The 21,102-nt window shown below is 51.7% G+C and overlaps 8 protein-coding genes across 8 annotated transcripts, besides 6 other annotated features; 5 read left to right on the plus strand and 3 right to left on the minus strand.

Moving 5' to 3' along the window:
* Positions 1–629: 629 nt before the first annotated feature.
* On the plus strand, positions 630–1,955 carry EKO05_0001123 (uncharacterized protein; the record flags this gene model as incomplete). The annotated part of the gene is made up of 1 exon (XM_038944896.1): positions 630–1,955. The coding sequence occupies one exon, from the start codon at positions 630–632 to the stop codon at positions 1,953–1,955; it is 1,326 nt and encodes a 441-aa protein (XP_038801886.1).
* Positions 1,956–3,318: 1,363 nt separating this feature from the next.
* On the plus strand, positions 3,319–5,292 carry EKO05_0001124 (uncharacterized protein; the record flags this gene model as incomplete). Its single annotated transcript, XM_038937378.1, has 3 exons — positions 3,319–4,074; positions 4,127–4,918; positions 4,969–5,292. The coding sequence occupies 3 exons, from the start codon at positions 3,319–3,321 to the stop codon at positions 5,290–5,292; spliced, it is 1,872 nt and encodes a 623-aa protein (XP_038801887.1).
* Positions 5,293–5,447: 155 nt separating this feature from the next.
* On the minus strand, positions 5,448–5,755 carry EKO05_0001125 (uncharacterized protein; the record flags this gene model as incomplete). The annotated part of the gene is made up of 3 exons (XM_059635589.1): positions 5,448–5,504; positions 5,555–5,602; positions 5,657–5,755. The coding sequence occupies 3 exons, from the start codon at positions 5,753–5,755 to the stop codon at positions 5,448–5,450; spliced, it is 204 nt and encodes a 67-aa protein (XP_059491572.1).
* A 1,369-nt stretch (positions 5,756–7,124) lies between these two features.
* Positions 7,125–8,269, plus strand: EKO05_0001126 (uncharacterized protein; the record flags this gene model as incomplete). The annotated part of the gene is made up of 3 exons (XM_038937613.2): positions 7,125–7,865; positions 7,915–8,025; positions 8,081–8,269. The coding sequence occupies 3 exons, from the start codon at positions 7,125–7,127 to the stop codon at positions 8,267–8,269; spliced, it is 1,041 nt and encodes a 346-aa protein (XP_038801888.2).
* Positions 8,270–8,688: 419 nt separating this feature from the next.
* Positions 8,689–9,306, minus strand: EKO05_0001127 (uncharacterized protein; the record flags this gene model as incomplete). The annotated part of the gene is made up of 1 exon (XM_038937300.2): positions 8,689–9,306. One exon carries the CDS (start codon positions 9,304–9,306, stop codon positions 8,689–8,691), a length of 618 nt encoding a protein of 205 aa, XP_038801889.2.
* Positions 9,307–12,291: 2,985 nt separating this feature from the next.
* Positions 12,292–12,387: a dispersed repeat.
* Positions 12,388–12,745: 358 nt separating this feature from the next.
* Positions 12,746–12,780: a tandem repeat.
* Positions 12,781–12,854: 74 nt separating this feature from the next.
* Positions 12,855–12,894: a tandem repeat.
* A 949-nt stretch (positions 12,895–13,843) lies between these two features.
* On the minus strand, positions 13,844–15,094 carry EKO05_0001128 (RNA 3'-terminal-phosphate cyclase (ATP); the record flags this gene model as incomplete). Its single annotated transcript, XM_038944897.1, has 1 exon — positions 13,844–15,094. One exon carries the CDS (start codon positions 15,092–15,094, stop codon positions 13,844–13,846), a length of 1,251 nt encoding a protein of 416 aa, XP_038801890.1.
* An 809-nt stretch (positions 15,095–15,903) lies between these two features.
* On the plus strand, positions 15,904–17,116 carry EKO05_0001129 (D-arabinitol 2-dehydrogenase; the record flags this gene model as incomplete). The annotated part of the gene is made up of 3 exons (XM_059635590.1): positions 15,904–16,403; positions 16,460–16,885; positions 16,936–17,116. 3 exons carry the CDS (start codon positions 15,904–15,906, stop codon positions 17,114–17,116), a joined length of 1,107 nt encoding a protein of 368 aa, XP_059491573.1.
* A 3-nt stretch (positions 17,117–17,119) lies between these two features.
* Positions 17,120–17,169: a tandem repeat.
* Positions 17,170–17,500: 331 nt separating this feature from the next.
* Positions 17,501–17,546: a tandem repeat.
* Positions 17,547–17,567: 21 nt separating this feature from the next.
* On the plus strand, positions 17,568–21,079 carry EKO05_0001130 (GTPase activating protein (GAP); the record flags this gene model as incomplete). Its single annotated transcript, XM_059635591.1, has 4 exons — positions 17,568–18,381; positions 18,460–18,811; positions 18,859–19,697; positions 19,746–21,079. 4 exons carry the CDS (start codon positions 17,568–17,570, stop codon positions 21,077–21,079), a joined length of 3,339 nt encoding a protein of 1,112 aa, XP_059491574.1.
* Positions 20,877–20,902: a tandem repeat.
* Positions 21,080–21,102: the final 23 nt, after the last annotated feature.

The raw sequence follows: 21,102 nt of genomic DNA on the forward strand, positions 1-21,102 counted from the left end.
GTCGGCCTGTCTCCTGACTATCTTGCTCGAGATTGGATGTCTCTCTCGAAGACAGCGGCACCCCCGCTGTGGCGTTTCAAGCTGTGGTTGAGCCACGGATAAGGGGGTCTGGACGGCCCGCTGTCAGATTTTAAGTGTATTATTGCACAGTACCATAGTAGGTAACGGACTTGACTCCTGAGCTCCTGAGTGTCTGCCACGACATGCTTACACTCAACCGTCTGGTCTGATGTCCAGAATACCGGTACAAGATTAATTACATTTGCATCATGCAGAGGAATGGAGGACCGTTACACCAGGCCACCTAGGGGTCCAAGCTGGAGCCACGCAACCCCTGGAACCCTAAAATTATCCTCAGCTGCCACTTTCCCCTACGGGGCATTGATGCGGGAAGGATCAGCGAGTTCCTAACTCCCGTGCAGCGTGGCTTGTGGGCCGTCATGGATGCTGTTTCCTGTTCTTTTTTCGGCGGTCCTCAATTTCACTTCCACTTCACTTACACCATGCCATAGCCCTCCTTTCTGCGTTCTGCTGCTTCGTCACTGTGCACTACCTCTAATTCTAGTCATGCTTTTGCAGCCTTGTTAAGCGACACAATAGACTCATCCTCTCGCTCACGATCAGAAACGATGCATTTCTCAGCGCGCGTAGTTACCGGCCTCGTCGCCTTTATCGCCATCACCATTCTCTACACGATCAATGCTGTCTCCGCACGCGACCCTACCTCGTTCTTCTTCAACCCTCGCAAAGGATATGCGGCACGATATTCTGCCATTCGACGTCAGCAGGCCGAAGATTTCCTGCAGGCCTACCACGATGCGCCAAGCCACGAAATTGTCAAAGCTGGACACGAGAGAAATAGAAAGTTATGTGTCGGCATACCTTCCTTCAAGCGTGAAGGAGTGCACTACTTGCGAGATACCGTAGGCTCGCTATTGGAAGGCTTGACACCGGAAGAGCGACAGGAGATGTACCTCATAGTGTTCATACCACACTCAAACCCGAACGTACACCCCGAATATAATGAGGCTTGGCTACCGGGATTGGCGGACCAGGTGTTGACGTATGAGTTTGGCGACGACCAGATGCAACATATCCGCAATATGGAACGACAGGGTGGTCTATACGTTGAGAAGGCTCTGTTTGATTACAGATATCTGCTCTCAGCATGCACCGAACAATTTACACCTTACATTGCCATGGTGGAGGACGATGTTGTAGCAATGGATGGATGGTATCACCGTACGATGGCTGCCATCAGCGAGGCTGAACAGCAAGCTGCAGAACGTCACGCAAGGGCCGACTTCCTCTACCTACGCCTGTTTTACACGGAAGAGTTCCTTGGCTGGAACGCTGAGGATTGGAGGACCTACCTGTATTACTCGTTGTGGGTAGCCAGCATACCCACCGCGATCCTGCTCTTCGTACGCTGCGCTCGACCTACGACAAAACTCTCCCTCACGATCACCACGCCTCGGTCAGTCGCCACGATTTATGCTGTCACTGGGGCCAGTATCCTCATTTTTTTCGGTATGGGCCGCAATACCGTTCTTCCCCTACCCACTGGAGTCGCGGAAATGTCTGAGTTTGGATGCTGCGCCCAAAGCTTTGTCTTCCCTCATCTCAAAGCCTTGGCGCTTGTTGACTACTTCAAAGATCGGCGTCTGGGATTTGTCGACGTGCTCACGGAAGACTATGCGAACGAGCGAGGTGAGCTACGCTACGCTATGACGCCAGGAGTCATGCAGCATATTGGCAAGAAGAGCAGCAAGATCGACGACTATGGACCACAGAGTAAGTGGGGTAGAAGCGTTGCAGAGAAGATCTGGAGCTTCACGTTTGAGAGGTTTGATTGGATGAAGTTACGGCAAGAGCATGAAAACAATGCGAGGGACAGAAGAGACGCGAAGGCTGATAGAGAGGCTCAGTTCGCCAATCAGCAAGCCAGTGTCTGAACCAGACCCCAGAACTTACGGAATGAACGCAATCTACGTCTCATGCTTTCGACTTTAGGCATCGAGGAACAAGATACATCAGGCGCTGAATGCCAGCATACACGATCCAGTTTATCCACATACACAGGTATCGACGACGAGCTTGGAGAACCGGGGAACGCCTTGCGACTGCACTCTAATCTCAGCGTACCAGGGACAAGGCTGCCCCAGACGCGGTTTGGAGATGCCGGGCACAAGGCTCTCAGGAGAATCTGCTCTGGCTAATCAGCTCAAAGCAAACAACCATACGGCACATGGGCTGCATAAAGGCAACATGTTGAGACAGGGAGAGTAAGCCGCGGATCATAATGTAATCATAAACGAGAGGATATCGTAATCGTTATTCAGCACGTCTCTGTTGTCTAAGCCACGATGGATTGCGAGTTTCACCGACACTCCTTCAGAGTTGTTGCATTGCATGAGTCCTTTGAGACCTCGCTTAGGTTCTCGTAAGCTCTATACGAACATTGAATCGCATGACGCCATGTCCAGATTCCCCTTCGAATAGAACAGCAGGTAGCGTCCGGCTTCCGTCTACACGCCAACTAGTGAGGGCGTCGTTTCACGAACTTAGTATATCTGAAATCGTTTGTGCCATGCAGTGCATGCTATACACAAGCAAGCAGCCGAACTATCTATTTTCCAGATCCAAGTAGCCATGGAAGACGGTGCGCCTGGGGTCTTTCCGAGGTTCAAAGATTCGTCTGCAGGACTTGCACACCACGCCTCTCAAACCACGCTACGTCCTTGAACAAGCCTCAGATCCTATGTAGACATGCTAAGCCATTGATTTTGGCATTTGATTGCCTTGCATGGAGGACCAGTCGACCCCGCACGTCAGCCTGCCAACTGTAACGCCACCACTCCGCCTTGTTGCCTTCCCTCGCCATTGGATGAGTTGGTTGCGAAGCCTCCCCCAATATCAAGCTGAGGCTGGATCGTAATCATGTAGAACTACCACCAACTGAAGCGCTTAACAGGATGTCCAATCGCATGCATCCCTGCCTACAAGGTCCTCCACATCACCAGGCGCAGCATCGACCGTCATACAGGAAAGGGCAACACATACAAAATGGTTCTGCCTCGATCGACTGCACGTGTAGACATGCATGTTCTTGGTATGCTTCGCCAATACAAGCCACTCGTCGAGCAGAATACATGGAAACGCAGAAACCAATCACCAGCAACGTTCAGCAGAGCCGCACTTTAGCATTATATGGGGCTGATGTAGTCGTCCGACAGAGGACATGCTCAGTGAGCTAAACCGATCTGCTTGCAAAAACACACCCCCGTCACACATACTGTACATCAACAGTTTTTACACATGGGTTCTGAGTTACCAAGTATCAGGATCTCGCCAGCATCGCCTGCAACAACTTCCTCCAACGACACGATTGAATCTCCAACTAAGGAGCAAGAAGAGCCCTCAGATGTCTCGTATCTACGCAACTGGAGCAGAGGGGAGGATTACGAGGATCTTGATGATCTTTTGCGACGCGTAGCTATCAAGCACGAGGATCAAGGGCATATTGAGTCGTTCTGGTCTTCCCAACTCCTAGCAGCGGTGATGACTCGTGAGCGAATTTTAGAGGAACTGATCCGTCTCAAGGACGGATTTGGAGAACGGGCAATAGGCAGTCTTGCTGATGAGATCTCTACAGGATGTCGTAAGATCTTTGCAATTCTGAGTCTACTCGGAAGAGGCAAGTGCGTTGTGGGGTTCATGCATGACAACATTAAAGATACAGATCTACCTTTGGTTCCGTGCATCAAAGGTCCAGATCGACGCCACGTTCTCGCGCGAAAAACTGTGCCAGCAGTTCCTCTACGATGTCTGCAAGATTGGCCCACCAACGATCGCAAGTCCTTCAAGGAAATGCAGTATCGGACATCTCCAGAGTTCTTAGACCTAGCTACTGGTCCTAACACCAGTAGAAGAGAAATACAGCACAAGGAATTCAAACCCACTGCTATAATCCCTCTCATGGAAAGCCAACAGAGAGAGCACGGTGGTTACGGAATTGTTAGTAGAGTCAAGATCCATCCTCATTGCCACGGCTTCTGCGACATACTCAAGCCGGTAAGTCTTCGATGTACGTCTGTATTCCGTTCTGATTGGGTATTGTGCACAGATCAAGACCGACCAGTATTTTGCGCTCAAAATGATCATCAAAACACCCAAAGCAAAGCAGACCAACAGCGAAATCGAGTTCTGGAATGAGGTCAACAGCCTGAAACGTTTCAGTGGCTTTTCACATGAGCACTTGGTGACGCTCTTGATGACTTGGACATTCCAGGACCACTATTATTTGCTTTTCCCTTTAGCCGAGTGTGATCTGGATCAATACTGGGAGAGAAAGACTATTCCAACCGATTCAACGAACCGGCTGTTGGACTCCAAAACACTGAGCTGGCTGTTAGAGCAAATGTACGGAATAACAGACGCTCTGAAGCATATACACGACCCACCTGAGAACAACCTATCAATACAGGACCGCTTCGGTAGACACGGTGACCTTAAACCGGAGAATATACTCTGGTACCGTTCAGCGACACATGCAAATGGTATCTTCGTAATCGCTGATCTCGGCTTGGCAAAACTCAATACTATTTTGAGTCGCTCAGCAGCACCCAATAACAAGGTACACGCCACACCGCGGTACAGGCCCCCAGAATATGATATCAAAAATGCCAAGATCTCCCGGTCATACGACATCTGGACGCTGGGATGTCTTCTCTTGGAGCTGGTGTGTTGGGCTCTTGGAAATAACAAGGATCGACAACGATTTGCCAATGCCCGAATGTCACCTTACGTCACTGGTAGTTGTTCTGACATCTTTTTCGATGTCGAACGCAAGAAGAAACGTGCAGATAATACCGAACAGGGCGGGTTCGTCGTTCTAGTGAAGAAACAAGTGGCTGAGGTTTGTTAATAAACAGACCCGCCGTCCTGCAATCTACTGACGTGATACAGGAAATCGCAAGACTTCACAATCACCCTAAGTGCACAATGTTCCTTCATGATCTCTTGTATATTATCGAAGAAGATATGATCGTCGTACTTTCTGCAACAAAATCGAGGATCAGCTCCTCACGCCTGCTGCACGAGCTAGGCAATATGCGCATGAGAGTTGATAAAGAAGGCCCGGCGTATTTGCAACTCCCATGCCCCAAACCGCGGTCTCCAATTGTCTACGATCCTGTCGATGCTGTACTCAGCTTCTCGTTGACTGAAGACGAAGTAAACAAGCTCCACGTACACAGTGGTCGAAGTCAGCGTCCGGGGGAAGTTCGATAGGCAGACTATATGGCAAAGTCGGCCCACATCATCTCGACATTATCTAGATCTTTGTTCCATAGATCCGAAACAAATTGACAATCTATGTTCCTCATCCTCCAGTCGTCCTGCAGTATTCCGTTCTCCGCCTTATCCTCCTGTAATCCTGATTCGTATTACACATCGTCGTAGTGCCCATACTCTACAGAGCTCTTCATCTTATCCCATTCCTCCTTCAAGCTGTTAATTCCAGAAGGCTCCTGTCATGGCGCAAAAACCATACCTGAGTCAATGCTCGAGGAAGTGTACATTGGAAAGCCCCGCGTACACACTAGGACCTGCTTAGACGATGTGTACGAACTTTGCACGGGTAGGGCAAACTTACAGTGACTTGTGCTTTACCGTAACCGAAAACTTTACCAAAATAAACCTCAAGCGCATGTTGGTCAATGTACCGGCCGGGCACCACATATTTTTTGGCCATGGCTGCTAGAATAACGACTTGAAGATGCGTTTCGCTTCGTGAACACAGCGCTGTACAGCGACGACCGATGCAAATATTTATTGGATTGTCTGGTGGGTTATTTTATGAGCGACTTTCGTCACGAATAGTGCTGTCTCAGCCTGGCACTGCCCCGCTGCGACACGGAAGGCTGAGCTGGCAGTGCGACATGGAACCAGAAGACCGGAACAACAACGTGTTGATCAAGATATGCCGCAACAAGGCAGTTTTATGCATGTGAATTACAGTAGATATCAAAGGGCAATTTTGCCTTCCCCCAAAACCGGTCGCTTGGTACTACCGTGCCCCACCGGTGAAAGATGGCCCTAGTCAGTAATCGGCGCCAAGATGCCTCTGGGCTACCTACCTACCAATGGAATGTGGTTTCCTTCTTAATTGTTGTCCCTCTCGTCTCAACTGCAGCTTCGAAAAACATGATATCAGCAACCCCAGGGTTCAAGATCATCGTCGCCAACTTTAGTGTTTCGAAATGAATTGGGCGCGCGACAGCACCTATATTGGCCATGCCGGGCCGGACTCTCGAAACGTGTTTCGTTACAGCAGACGGCCATCGATAGTCATCAAGATGATTCACAGGAATCAAGTGTGTTCACGATCCGGGGTCCTCGTTGCTTTAAACACTGACACAATACAGTACAAAGCACAGATATGGTCACTAGAAACTCACAGCGAGTGGCGAGACTGGCTAGAGAAAGTACTTTGAGCCCCAAAAATATCGACGTGGTTTCTGCAATCGCTAACTTGCCACTTAGCAAGTTGACTGCTGCGACCGCGGTTTGGTCCTAATGTAGGATCCTTTCGAATTCACAACTCGAGCTGTGCTAACACAAGTTAAACATTAGACTGGCAAGACACGCCGCGGAACAGCCGGTCTTTTACGATGGGTCACAGCCTACATCGATCAACGACTGGCTTACTCACATTCAGAGTGATGCAGCACCTAGACATTGCATACGCCGCGCGAGTACGTTCGCGCAATTTTGTGAGAAGCAATCAGTGAGCCGGGAAAGCACTTCGCCAACTCTAAGACAAGGGAGCGCTAAAGATCTCCCATTTTCCAAAAAGACGTTTGAGTGTATCAGCGAGAAACTACAGATTCACGACTCGATTTTACGAGCTGTCAGTCGAACTGACATTCCAACGTTCAGTTGTGAGAAGGTGGAGATGATGCAGCGGTCAGCTTTTGGTAGGTCAGCATTACGTGAAGTTATATCCTCTGAATGCTGACATTTTGTTCCAAGTTTACAACTGTCGAACGCCGAATTCATGGGAGTCAGACTTAGCGCTGTCATCAACGTACTTTGTCGACACAGGATGCACCTTTGCTGTCATGTACGGATGCTCTTTGACCACGGAGAGATTGGTGTTGAGAAAATTATGCACAGTTGAAGAGGGAGTAGCTCACCCGCTTTTGATTCCCGGGCTGCTCACCGAGCTAGAATTGATCAGGCATACACGTCTGGTTGAGTCGAGCATCACCGACGTGGAAACTAGAATCCTGGATCTCAATATACAAGCAGAAACTCTATCCAGTTTTCGACCGGCCGAGATAGAACGGAGGAATCAAGCGAAGCGTAGTGCATGGCTAGATTTGACATACCTGAGGAATTCTCTGGTCACATGGACTGAACAGCTTCAAAAGATGATTGATCACGCTCAAGTCTTGAAGTCAGGCTATTTCAATGAGTCTTTTGAGACTTTTGATATCGGATCTCCTCAGCAACCGGACAACAAATCCGCTCAGTGTATCGAATTGACACCGCCAAGGAATTCTACCGCCTTTATGATAGACGACCGACAGCAAGACACAGACGTCAGAAGCGTATCACAGGCCATCAGTTACAGCGAGAGGCAGTACCGCTACAGTCAAGAGCCATCCGACATCTACAGGCCAACAAGCACGTGCAATGGCACCTGCAACCTGCCGGATGCTGAGATAGCACACGCGCAACAGATGCGAACTGTTGGAGCCAAAATAGCAGGCAGACTGGTTTCTATACGCGATGAGTACAAAGAGAAGATTAGAGACTGCACAATGCGCGTAGATGGCATGGCCATGGCGACCCAATGGGTAAACCCTCCGAACTAGCTTCTGGGCTACAACCCGCTAACTGCAGTAGTCGCACAGTGAGACTGCTGTTGATATCGCCTTAGCAACAAGCCGCGACTCTAGAGTCATGCGGTCCATCTCCCTAGTCACCATGGTATTCCTTCCTGGAACGTTCTTCGCAGTAAGTTCAAGGATACCGGACATCTACCGCATGGTCACTTATGGTGTTCACGCAGACTGTCTTCTCTATGACGTTTTTCGATTGGCACGACCAAAGCGGCGGTGCGCGTGTATCGAGCTATCTATGGATTTACATCGTTGTTACTGTCTTCTTCACGTCCATTACTATTGGACTCTGGTACTTCTTCGTCATGTTTCGCCGGAAAGGACGAAGAGCTGGCGATGAAGAGAACGAGGTATTGTAAGTTACCTTGATTCATCCAAAGAATTTGTGTCAAGTTTCGGACATTCATATGCTGCAAGGGCATAATTTCTTAAGGGCAGGCTTTACACTAGGGATAGGTGTTACAATTCATGATGTGGCACAACAGCAAGCAAGACCCTATCAAGATCACCCAGATAGATACGGCGTTGAGTGTCCGTAGAGAGGATGCCGAATGCGAGTTCTTTTTTGAGATCTTTGGCGATAGTGGCATGCAATAGGTGGCATCTTGAATGCACCTCTGGTCAAGCAATCGAAGCTTATCCTCAATGGCGGTGCAACGGGCCCGATTTCTTGGGAACACTTGAAGGAGGTCGTTTTGTATGAGATTCAGCAGGTCTGAGTTGTACTCTGTGCAGAAATCGTGATTCTTCAACTTCTCAAACATCTTAGGCCAACAAGTCAGTCGAGTCTGCTGCAATTGGGAAAAGTACTGACCTCGTCCATAGAAGGCTTTGTTTCAGCAAATCTATCATTCCTCTTGTCGAAGTTGAAGAAATTATCCTCTTGAATTTCTGCCGTGGAGTCTTGAAATCGTGCTTCAGTGAAGCGTGAGATACCATCATGGCCCATCAGACACCATACAGCAAATTCCAGCAAGACACAACCGAAGGACCAGATATCGTATCGTGGAGAAACAAGCCCCTCGACCTCGAGCTCGGGCGCTCGATAGATGTCTGTCAATCCCTGAATATTACCTCGGGACTTCGAGCGCTCGGCATGAAACTCGGCGAATCCGAAGTCAGAAATTTTCAGTATACCAAGCGAGCCCTCCGGGCCAGGACTCCTAAACCAGAGTATGTTGGTTGGCTTGATGTCTCCGTGTCTCCCGTGTGTCTTGCTGTCCTGGCCATCGAGACCTTTGACGTTGTTGGGATGGTGAATGATGCGCAGTGCGCTTGCAAGCCCAAGCATTTGCTTCGACATCCACATTGCAAACTCGTGGTTTTGGCAAGGCGGCAGAGAGTTCGTCTTCCAGAAATTCTCTAGGTCGCCATCTTCTGCCCAAGGAAAGATCATATTTAAACGATCTCTGTGTTCGTAGATTGCTAACAATCGTATCAGATGGTCGTGTGGTTGTTCATCGAACCTCAGTAGGGCTTGTATCTCCTTCAGTCCTTGATCGGGTCTGCTCTTCAACTCCTTCACTGCAAAGCACGGAGAGCCCTAGGAACGTTCAGCGGGGGTCTCAAGCCATCAATAGTGAAAAGGGGACCTTACGTTATTACTTTTGTGATTGTAATGAGCAGGATGTATGATGATTTTGCGAACAAAAGAAAAGCCGCCCTCACGAAGTCCAGCTGCAAATTCAATGCCCATGTTGGGTTTATCTTTAACGAAGGGTAGAATTTGTTGCGTCTCTAGCTTCCAGTGGCGGGAGCGCTGGTTCGGGTGGAAGTTCAAGGAAAAATAGGGCGCGAGGAACTGCCATTGCAAATTTCTGAAATGGTCACGATCGATGTTTTTCCATGAAGCGCCCTGAAACAAAGCTAACGGGGTTTGTGGCTTGTTCTTTGAACCTCTATTATGTCTCAGAAATACATGCTTCTTCGGATGACTGTCGAAGAGCAAGGGAAGATCGATGTCGCTGACTTTTTCCTGGATAAAGGACTCAATTTCTGGTACTTTACTCATCATGCAAAGGATTGCAAATATCTTCCGTCTGGGAAATTTCCCTTCACAAATGATTCGAGCAGTTTCCAGAGTATTAGAAGACGGTGTGCAACGGTCGAGCTCCTCCCTGATAGTCTCTAGTGTAATGAGACTCTTCAATTTGTCTCGGGGTAGGAATAGAGGACTATTGTCTCCCGCTGAAGCGATCATACCATCATGGAGAGCATCGTCCAAACTCCTGACTGTGTCCTCGTCGGTGACGTCAGCGCAGGTGTTTGTGATCCAACCAGCATCTAGCTGTGCGTTGTTTTTGAAACGTGTTTGCGCTGGCTGAAAACAGTCTGTCTTGCCGTTACTGGTGAATCCTGGCCTTGGAATTAACACAGCCTTGTCGCGGGGCGTTGGACTCTCGCTTGCGGTGAACTCAGCCGGCACAAGGGTGTCCCGAAAACCGTCCGAGCGTACGTCTTGATTCTGTGGGTGTCAATAACTTTCTTCTAGACTGGGCGAGAAGCCTACATTGTCCAGACAGCTGTTGTGTGCACGGGGCGGTTCATTGTCTGAGTTCTCATGATCTGCATGGGTCATGCTGTACACCTTGACACAGCGCTATTTCTGTGACCAATGACCTTCTTGGTGGTATCTTAAGTGCTGTCGGAAAAGTCGTTATAAAGGTCTTCGTGGACGGCAATGGGAGGTCATGCGGTCTACCTCGAACGTCGGAGTGGGCATTTGATCACAGCCCTTCAGCCTTCACCTTTATAGCCTTGAAACTGCTCTGCTTCTACAGCATTCAGGCAGAGCCTTACGGTAGGAATCTGGAAGCGAGAGGCTCTCGATCGGCGAACCGAACAGATTTGATTGAAGCACGCCACCCTTCCCGTGACATGTGTGAGATCTGGGTGTAAGCAACTGCACCAATGGTAGCAGGCGTGCATGATGATGGTGGGAAGGCTGACATTGTGCGTGAGCGTGAAAAGCCACACGTAAGAAAGCATACTAGCCCTCGCTGATAGATTAGTTTGATTGGTACAAACAGAGAGCAAATGCATTTCTGCCGCGTAAAGCTTGAAACATCGGTGAATGCTCTGCACGAGCGAGAGGAAGATATTAATCAGCCTGGCGCGACTGTACTGCACTATTCACATTATGGCATGACGCATGCATTGCGCCACCACCAGCTCTTCAATTGTTGAGACACTACTAAAGTGGAGTCCTCCGTTGGGTCAATCACGGTATCATCATTTTCACAAAGCCAGAAGCACAATTTCTTGAGACAAGAACACATCTTTCGTTGCTGCGCTCACTCAAAAGACATAGCACCACGGTTCACATTTTGTGAGGAATAGTCTTGAGATGGTACGCTCTTCGGATAGCTCCCTTGACATGCAGTATCAGCATTATGTACCTGCAAAATGCATATCAAGTCCCAGTAGCCTCTTGAGAGCGATGGACCAGTTGGCCGGACATGGGAAATACCATATTGAAGTGAGTGAATCATGGTCAGTATCGCGTTCCAGGTGTTTAGCGGCTGATGAGAGAACTCAGATGAGGCGGAATGTGTACAACATAATGCTGCACGAGGACATCAATGTTGTAAGTATTAATGTTTGCAGTTCAAATGTAACATATTCTGAACACTTAGCCGACAGAGATCTATCGTCCATCAAAGCTGGCATAGTTAGGAGGATGACGATGTGGGACAATAGCGAGCTAGCCTTCATCCGAAGCATCTAGATCGATCGATATCAAAGAGGATGATATATCCCTAGGTTTTGCTTTCCAATCTCCTTAATTTGTCGCGGTTACTACGCTGTTCTGTCTTAAGTTCTCACTTGTTTTTGTCTCTTTCAGAAACTGTTGAGAGGGGGAGCTATGGTCACATTGGAGCGGTTTTCCCTCTACTCCATATCCGTGAACTGATAACACGGCTGTTTATGGGAATTTAAGACGCATTCTTATCGTGGTACTTAACAGGAATCTTCGCTTGTCTTGTCAACGGTCCTGTATGTGGCTGTTCGGAACCACGTTCAGGTGCCATGTTGCCTAGCATCCTTTCTTTATTGACATTCGAAGTTAGCTTTATGAATGGACGTGCATCTTTGAAACCCCTCAGATTACTCAAAATCTACTTTTGGTTTGACGACCATGCTTGTCACGGCTATTTGACACAGCCTGCTCTTTCATCTGTGCAATTACAGTCGGACTTGTCAATTGAGTGAGCGTCAAGATAGCCATCGCTGGCATGTGTTCTATACACGACCCAGGGCCTGTTGTAGTGAACACATCGATCTTTTGTACCGACTGCTTTCACTGAGACGGCCATGTTAGATAGCTATGGTGCGTCGCTCTTCCTCGCAAATCAGATCATCAATGACACTTACTTTCTGTCACGGGTATATACTGTTCGAATCCCAGTACCCACATCTGTTGGATTACTGTACCTTTTTGGTCAGCGTAGCCGAGGTGGGTTCGAGCCAAGGCCTCACACTTTTTGCCCCCCCCCCCCCCCCTGGTGGGATTTTGGATACCGCCAGCTTACGCACCCCTATATATCTTCCTATGCATCGTCTCCCTAGTTCTTGTTACTAAACTACCCCTGTGGCGCACATTTGGTTCTTAGGGCACCGAACTATTTGTTGTGTAGTAAACTAATATCTAGTTTACAGAGCACTAAACATTTAGTGTTAGGTACACTAATTTTTAACTAGTTACGCAAAATTAATTTTAGTGCTCTAGAAGCTAGGCATTTGTACTATTTAAACGAGCGCAAGGCAAGTGTAATAAGGTGACCTCTACTAAGTATTAGCACTATCTCTAGCTCTCCTAATTTCTCCTGCTTTCTTATACTCTTACCCTAGCTACACCTATATCTATACCCTAGTGTATATTTAAATTATTAACATGTAGGTAAAATTTAGCTAGATTGCGTAAATTTGGTATATTTAAGGCTATAGTGTAGGTAGTTAGGGAGTAGGAGGGTACCTGTTAGGTGCTAAGAACAAAGGAGTGTTCTCTAGGTAGCAAGAACACTAAGTTGCATCCAATAACCAGATAGAAGCGGAAAAGGCCAACGTTACGTTGCACCAAACTTGTCAAGTGTGCAGAGCACCGAAGAATGCCTGTTTGGTGTCCTGGAAACCGACTATACTCCTAAAGGACTACACGATTACTATGCTGCTTGCATATGCCTACTCTCCTAAAAGCCACCCGCAATCCCCAGCAGCACAGCAGGGGAAACACACTAACCTCTCCACATCACATACCCACCCTAAACCACCCCCTTGACCAGCTTACCAGCTACTAGCAACGAGCAATACCCCAACACCCCCTCTCAATCCACAAGAACCACACCGCTCCTCCACACCACCGTGCAAGGTTGCATTGCACTGTCTGCATGCAGAAGCACCGTTTTCGCTGCCATCTCCGACGCTCTCACCAACTGCAGGGATTAGCTTGTGTGCCGGGTAGAGGACGACTTCGAGGAGTTTACGCGCTAGCGGTATACAGGAACATGGTTATTGCGATCAATCTGTGGAATCTACTCAGCACCCGCTACTTGATTCAAGTGCAAAGGAATGGAAGTTCCAATCAATCTTCACTTATAAGACCTGCAGGAGTTGTGTGTGAGTCTGCAGAGGGTGTTCTTTGCGTTGCTAGTGCGTGGAATGCTGGAAAAGAGATGTAGAGGCAGCATGTGTCTTAGTGGGGGGTGGAGGATGGATGGGAGAATGGGCGGTCGTGGTAGATTTAGATGCAAATGCATGTAGAAAGAGAAATCTAGGGTTCCGATGTGAGGATTTCTAGGGGTGTAGATGGGTTGGAGAGGTTAATGGCAAATATGTTAGGAAGTGGAATTGCGAAAGCTAAGAGATTGGCAGCAGCACGATGCACGTTTAGCACGTGGAGGATGATATTGTCATGGTGTTTCTAACAGCGGGTGCTATGCTCTGAACCAAGCGGCTATCCACCAACTTCCCAGCAGCACAGCAATGAGCGCGGCGAGCATAGCGTTGCCTTTCTTCGTCAAAGCAAGGTATGACGCCGCACCTACCATGATCTCCCACCGTCGAGCGGCTTCTTGCCTTGATTTCCATTCAGGATTGATGGAGTAAGGTGCTTCGACCCGGCTACCGTGTGCTGGAATTGGTTTGTCGTCGACACGCACGGATAGAGCCACAGGTCGGTGATCTGACGTCGATTGTACCGGAAGGGCTGTGTAGATCTGGGGCTCAAGCTTTGACGTGTGGGAAGGCAGGTACAGTATCCTGTCGCACCACGATGGGTAGCGGTGTTTGGCCCATTGCCATTCGTTGTCGCTGTTGTGCGACGTGGAGTATTTGTAGGTCGGAGGAAAGGTTATGGGTAGCTCCTCGAGACCATGGAGGGTGCGGTTAGCTTCCTTCTCCCTTATAAGCTGGTCCCGACTCAACAGCTGCGAGAAATGCTTTGGTGATGATTCGGCGGCCGTCATCGAAGGGAATGATCTATGAGCATCCTCGTCAGGCGAGGCATCGTGCGTCCGGTAGTTGAGGTCTCCGAAAAAGAACACATGGCTACCAGCGGTGAAGAGGCCGTTCTTGTCGCCAGGCGCTTTGTGCGAACTGGGCAAGGGCCTCTCTTCACTGGAGCTGTATGCCGAATCGTCGTGATTGACGAAAACCAAGTTGCGTACAAGGTTCTCCCAATCTTTGTTCCTAGCATCCACGTTCTTCTCTGAGGGCGCAAGATGGGCAGCAGCAAAGCTGAGGTTCAGTGTCTCCTCGGAAGCTGAGGTCGGGCACGAAACGCCTACGCGCATAGCAACTGCGCCCTTGTTGCCCATGTTGGAGAAGCCAACGCCGGCTCCAGCTGACTGTATCCATTGTATGCGCTGGGTGAAGCTTGGCTTTGCAAAAATCATGAGGGCCGTCATGCCTATACTGCGGGTTGCGACATGCTCGAGTCGCTGACTGCCCTGGCTATGCAGATCTGCTGCAAGCTGGACGGTCGTGGTGACGCGGTCGAAGTAGGGCTTCAGATACGAGCCGCCAAGGAATGAGTAGGCGATGGGTGCAACTTCTTGTAGGGAGATGGCGACAATGTCTGGGACTGGAGCGCCTTTGGGCAGGGCATCGAAGAAAGAGGGCGCAAGTGATTGGGGATCCGCGAGCGTGCGTGCACAGTTGAACGTCAGGAGGTACAAATCAAACATGGCGAGATGTCAGGCCATGCGCAGATGCTGGAAACGCGCCGGTCAGCATCGCTGGGCTCCTTTGGGCGCCGTTTGGGCTACCCGTGGCAGGGACCGAGCCTGTCGGCGGACGGTTGACGTGGGGGGTTTGAAGCTGAAGGAAAATGGCAAAGGCATACTATGGTTTCTTCAAAAGGTACTCTGAGGGATGCACTCGGCTAGGAGTGCCCAGTCGTGCCTCGACTTCGAGTGCTTGCGTGTCAACAAGCGTGAGATATGCGTCACGGTGTTGGGCTTCCCCGTACAATCGGCCCTCGCGGGGGAGAGGCCAAGCGAGATGGCACTGCTGGGTTCCACAAGGGTCTTGGAGGTGGAGACTGGAGTGCGACGGCGTGCAGAAAAGAGAGTACCTGGTTGGGGATGAGGGAGTGTTGCTAGAAGATCGTGGGCCTCCCTGCATCGATTGTCCTTCCGCCGACGTCATTGCCATCAGCAAAAGAATGGTGGGGAGCTTGGAGCTCCAAATCCGGAGCTGCTTCAACAGCTTCAAAACAATCAATCGAAGCAATTACGCCGTGGAACTGTCATACGACTCACTTGCGATTGCCTTCGTTCTACTCGTTTAGTTCTTCGACTGTTCAAACCTGTGTGCCCAATTCCCTTGGGTGAGTCGATCGTCGCGAGGCGCTTTCACGGACGGGATCTAGAAGCCTTGTCGCGACTGACGATATCTGAGCACAAGCTGCAGCTGCATAGCCTTTTAAACAGCCGCTTATCCCCCGAAAAACGCCACTTGGAGCTTCCCTTCCACTTCAGACTTCTCCTTCAACATGTTCAGAGCACAGATTGGCCGCCAGGTTGCGCGTGCAGCCAGAGTGCAGGCTCCAAGAGCTGCATTCCGCCCTGCCACTGCTTCTGTCCGTCCCTTCACAAGCTCCGTGAGCCGGTTCGACAAGAGCACTGAGGGAGATCATGACGCGGGCTCGTCGTCAGCTGCGCCCGGAGAGAGCGGAGACCACGAGGGCCAGTTTGCCCGCACAAGGGAGGACATTGTGGTAGAGTACCCTGAGGAGAAGGACCTCCCTCCTTCGCAGCCCGTTCAAGGCCGTGGAGGCTTCCATTTCAAGCGCACGCTCGCTACTTTCTCTATGGAGGGTAAGACTGCGATCGTCACGGGAGGAGCGCGAGGACTGGGTCTGGTCATGGCCCAAGCTTTGGTCACCTCCGGCGCCGATGTTGCCATTGTCGACATGAACAAGGAGGAGGCTCAGCGGTCCGCTGAGGGGCTCATTGATCTGTTCAAGAAGGAGAACGATTCGGGCTACACCAGGTGAGTTGCACGTTGCACGTTGCTTGACATTGGTCTCTGCTGACCCATTCACCAAGGCTGCCCAAAGTCACCGCTCACTACTGCGATGTCTCGAGCCCGGACTCTGTAAACGAGTCGTTTGCTGAGATTGTCCAAACACACGGCAAGGTCGACAACCTCGTCACTTCTGCCGGCTTCACCGAAAACTACGATGCGATTTCGTACCCTCACGACCGCATGCAGAAGCTCTGGGGCGTCAATGTCGACGGCACGTACCTGTACGCGGTCGCTGTCGCGAAGCACCTGATGGAGCGCAAGGCGCCCGGCAGCGTGGTCATGATTGGCAGCATGTCTGGGTCCATTGTCAACGTACCGCAGCCGCAGGCTCCCTACAACGCAGCCAAAGCTGCCGTGCGGCACTTGGCTGCTAGTCTGGCGGTGGAGTGGTCGCACGCCGGCATTCGCGTCAACTGCATCTCGCCCGGCTACATGCTCACAGCTCTGTGAGTGCGCTAGCTTTGAAGTCAGGATCCATGTGCTAACCGTCGTGCAGGACCAAGAAGATCCTCGACGACAACCCGGAGCTGCAGAAGCAGTGGACCTCGCTCATCCCCATGGGCAAGATGGGCCGTCCTGAGGACCTGATGGGTGCTGTCACTTTCCTGTCCAGCGACGCCAGTCTGTACGTGAACGGCGCAGATCTGCGTGTTGACGGAGCCTACACGTGCACTTAGTGAGTTGGGTAGGGTAGGGTAGGGTGGAGGTGGAGGTGGAGGTAGGTGGAAGTTCTTGTGCGATCAGATAGAGTAGGGGATACTGTACGATCAGACAGAGTGGAGACGGTGTTGTCGATGAATGCAAGTGTTGAAACTCGTAGTTCGCGCCTCAGTGGCTCAGTTCAGTGGCGCAGTGGCTCACTGCTATGACGGAGCGGAGACTTGGTGTGGAGCGGCCCGGGCGGCTTAGGTTAGTGCACGCACGCCGCTCACCTCCCCAGATGAGACACAGCGGCTCTCAGCGCGGCCCCGAAGACCGAAGACAACGTCGACAGCTGCCACGGCGAAGAACGCACCTCTGCTGCGCGCAATGCAGCACTCCCACATGGTCCCTGCCACCTAGCCCACGCCCACGCCCACGCCCACGCCCACGCCTACGCCCACGCCCGCCCTCGCGATCCTCCCCATCATGTTCAACCTTGGCAATCTGGTGCAAAAGGCCCAGCAGCTCATCGAGCCCACGCTCAGCACCATCGCCGCCCCGCCCTCGTCCGACCGCCGCCCCTCCAAGGCCACGCTCTTCCGCTACCAGTTCCGCCTGCCCGACTCGCAGAACCCGCTGCAGGAAATCACCGCCGAGCTCACCCTCCAGCCCCACCACTCGACGAGGGGGCCCGCCGCCGCCGATGCTGCGACCGAGGGTGAGCGCGGCCAGGGCAACCACTACGTGGGCAAGCTGCACCTGAGCGAGCAGTACCTCTGCTTCTCCACCCAGGGCGCCAGCTTCGTCAACTCGGCCAGCTCCACGTCCTCCAGCAGCTTCACGGGCCAGACACACGGCGCCGGGCCCGCCGGCAATGGCTTCACCCTGCCCCTGTGCGGCATCCGGCGTGTCGAGCGCCTGCACAGCCAGAGCTACATGTTCGCCCTCGCCATCACCACGTGGAACGGCATCCCGGACGCAAAGACGAAGACGCCGTCCGGCCAGAAGCTCACCATCCAGCTGGCTGGGTCGCGCCAGGCCTGCGAGCGCTTCTGCGACGGCCTGAAGAAGGGGCTCAGGGAAGGTGTCAAGGGCGTCGACACGCTGCGCAAGGTCGCCGCCACAAGCTACTCGGAGTACCTGCTCACCACCGACGACGAAGACAAGTCTGCGGGCGCCGAGGCCAAGCCAGGCCGAGAGCATCCAGACACAGGCCTGGGTCTGACTTTCAAGTACCCGGGCAATGCGCGCAAGCTGCGAGACGCCACCAAGATCCGGCTCTGGCGCGAGTACCTGCGAGGTATGTGTGTATTGTCTTCATCGTCTTCTGCGTCTTCTGCGTCTTCTGCGTCTTCTATCCCACACTGACACATTGCAGAAAACGGTCGAGGTGCCACCCTCATCCGCCAGCCCACCTTCCACAAGCTCATCCGCGTCGGTCTCCCCAATCGACTGCGAGGCGAAACATGGGAGCTCACGTCCGGCGCTTTCTTCCTCCGTCTGCAAGATCCAAACCTCTACACCGACACACTAGCAAAGTTCTCAGGGCGAGAGTCCCTGGCGATAGACGAGATCGAGAAGGACCTGAACCGCAGTCTGCCCGAATACCCAGGCTTCCAGGACGAGGCGGGCATCGGCCGATTGCGGAGAGTGTTGACAGCATACAGCTGGACAAACGAAGAGGTGGGCTACTGTCAGGCCATGAACATTGTCGTGGCGGCGCTGTTGATGTACGTATATCTTTCTGCTGATAAAGCCCTGCCTCTGACAGCACAAGTTACGTGTCCGAGTCCCAGGCTTTCTTTTTACTCTCCGTCCTGTGTGACCGCCTCCTCCCTGGATACTACTCACAGACCATGTACGGTACTTTGCTGGATCAAAAAGTCTTCGAGTCGCTGGTCGAGAAGACAATGCCCATTCTCTGGGACCACCTTGTCAAGTCCGATGTTCAGCTTTCCGTCGTGTCCCTACCTTGGTTTCTTTCGCTGTATATCAATTCGATGCCCCTGATTTTTGCATTCCGAGTCCTAGACGTCTTTTTCCTGGAGGGACCAAAGGTGCTTTTCCAGATTGGTCTCGCCATTCTGCGCATCAACGGAGAGCAGCTGCTGGACGCTGCCGATGATGGCTCGTTCATTTCCGTCCTGAAGTCTTACTTTTCGAGACTTGACGAGTCTGCCCATCCCAAGTCTGAGAACGCTAAGCTGCGAGCTGTGACTCGGTTCCAGGAGCTGATGGTGGTGGCGTTCAAGGAATTTGCAGGCATTACCCAAAATACCATTTCCGAGCAACGCGCGAAGCACAAAGATGCAGTGTTGGAGAACATTGAGAACTTTGCCAAACGCACTTCTATCCGGAACCTGGGTCCGGAGAGCAAAAAGCTGAGCGTGACCGATCTAGGCTTTTTGTACGACAAATTCTACGCAGTCCTATATGAGCGACAACAGCGCGCCGAAATCATGCAGCAAGAGGCGGAGCGGAAAGCAAAAGCCAGCAGGGCGAAGGCTACTGAGATTGTCAGTGGTTTCGCGGGCAACAACACCGAGAAGGGACGAGTGGCTCTGGGCGTGAGTCCAACACAGATGGACTACGATGCGTTCAGAGAGTTTCTTGCCGGCAAGCACCCTTCTGTGGAGAGCTGTTGTCAACGCTAACAAATTGCAGGAATTGCAAAATGGGCTGTCACCGACTCACCCACCTCACCCAAAGAAGCGAGTGGCGCTGTGTCTCACTCCTACTTTGGCAGCAGCTTGAGAAGTCGCCCGCCCATGTCACCCTGGGGCTCAGGGCCGGAGCCAGCAGATCACGAGTTCCTCAAACGGCTGTTCCGACGCTGGGACACGGACATGACAGACTCGCTCTCCCTGCAGAACGTCGTAGCAGGTTTCGCTGCTGTCAAGGGAACCAAGGACATCATGTCAAACATTAGCTACTTTTTTGAGCTGTACGATGATGATGGCGACGGCAGGGTGGATCGTGAGGGCATACTGAGGATATCAGAAGCCCTTTTGTTTTTATCGAGGAGAGGTCTCCACGAGTCGGTCAGCCCTTCAGCGTCGTCGCTTGACGTCGGCTCTGAACCGGCCCTGTCACGCGATGAGCAGTTCCTGAGCAGCGTCTCCGCCTTCATCAGGCGCTGCTTTGAGTACGCTGACCCGGATCACGCTTCCAATCAGAACAGCAGTGCCATCGATGAGGCAGAAGAGGGTGTGGACAACTTTGCCATTGGCGATGAGGACGAAGACGATCTCATCGACTTTGGCTCTGAACCCGCCACACCCAAAGCTGGTCAAGCAGTGCAGAACCCACTGTCGCCTACCAAACCTGACACCAAATCGTCATCGTCATCGCCAACGCCATCAACACATACGGTGGAGTCGGACACAGGGGTGCGGCACGAAAAAGCCAAAGCAGCGAATCTTGCACTGGATCCCAACAAGCCGCTCCACATCACGCTGCCTACCTTCCGCATGGTCATTCTTGCGGACGAAGTGCTGGAGCAGTTCTTTGAGGTTGGCTTTTCGTCGTCATTCCGCCTTGCCGATGAGCCGTTGCCTTCGTCAGCATCGACGTCGTCCAATCTCACTACGTTCTCCAATGCCGGTCGACATGCGGCAGCGTTTACAGGAGGCATGGGGGTAGTTGGCGGTGCAGGCGTCGGTGTGGTTCCGCCGGGCAAGAGTATCCGGGGCATGCTGGACAACATTGTCAACGACGGGATGCGCGTGGCAGCTGAAGTCAGGCGCAGGTACGACGAAGCGCAGAAGGAGCTGGATGCGCAGTCTCAACACGCCAAGGACGAGGAGGAGGATGAAGAGGAGCACAAAGACGCCGATCTGCTGGAGGGAGCCGAGACGGCGGACGTGGCATCGATCAAGGAAGAGAACCTGTCTGCGCTGCTGTCGCCGGGGGCGGAGAAGGAGATTCGAAGCACAAAAGACCGCAGGGCGAGTGATGCCAGCAGACGGGTGCTGGAGTTTGAGAGCGACAAAGCTTGATGTACGAGTAAGATTTTGCGTCT

The sequence above is a fragment of the Ascochyta rabiei genome, chromosome 2, assembly GCF_004011695.2.
Source record: "Ascochyta rabiei chromosome 2, complete sequence".
Taxonomy (NCBI): domain Eukaryota; kingdom Fungi; phylum Ascomycota; class Dothideomycetes; order Pleosporales; family Didymellaceae; genus Ascochyta; species Ascochyta rabiei.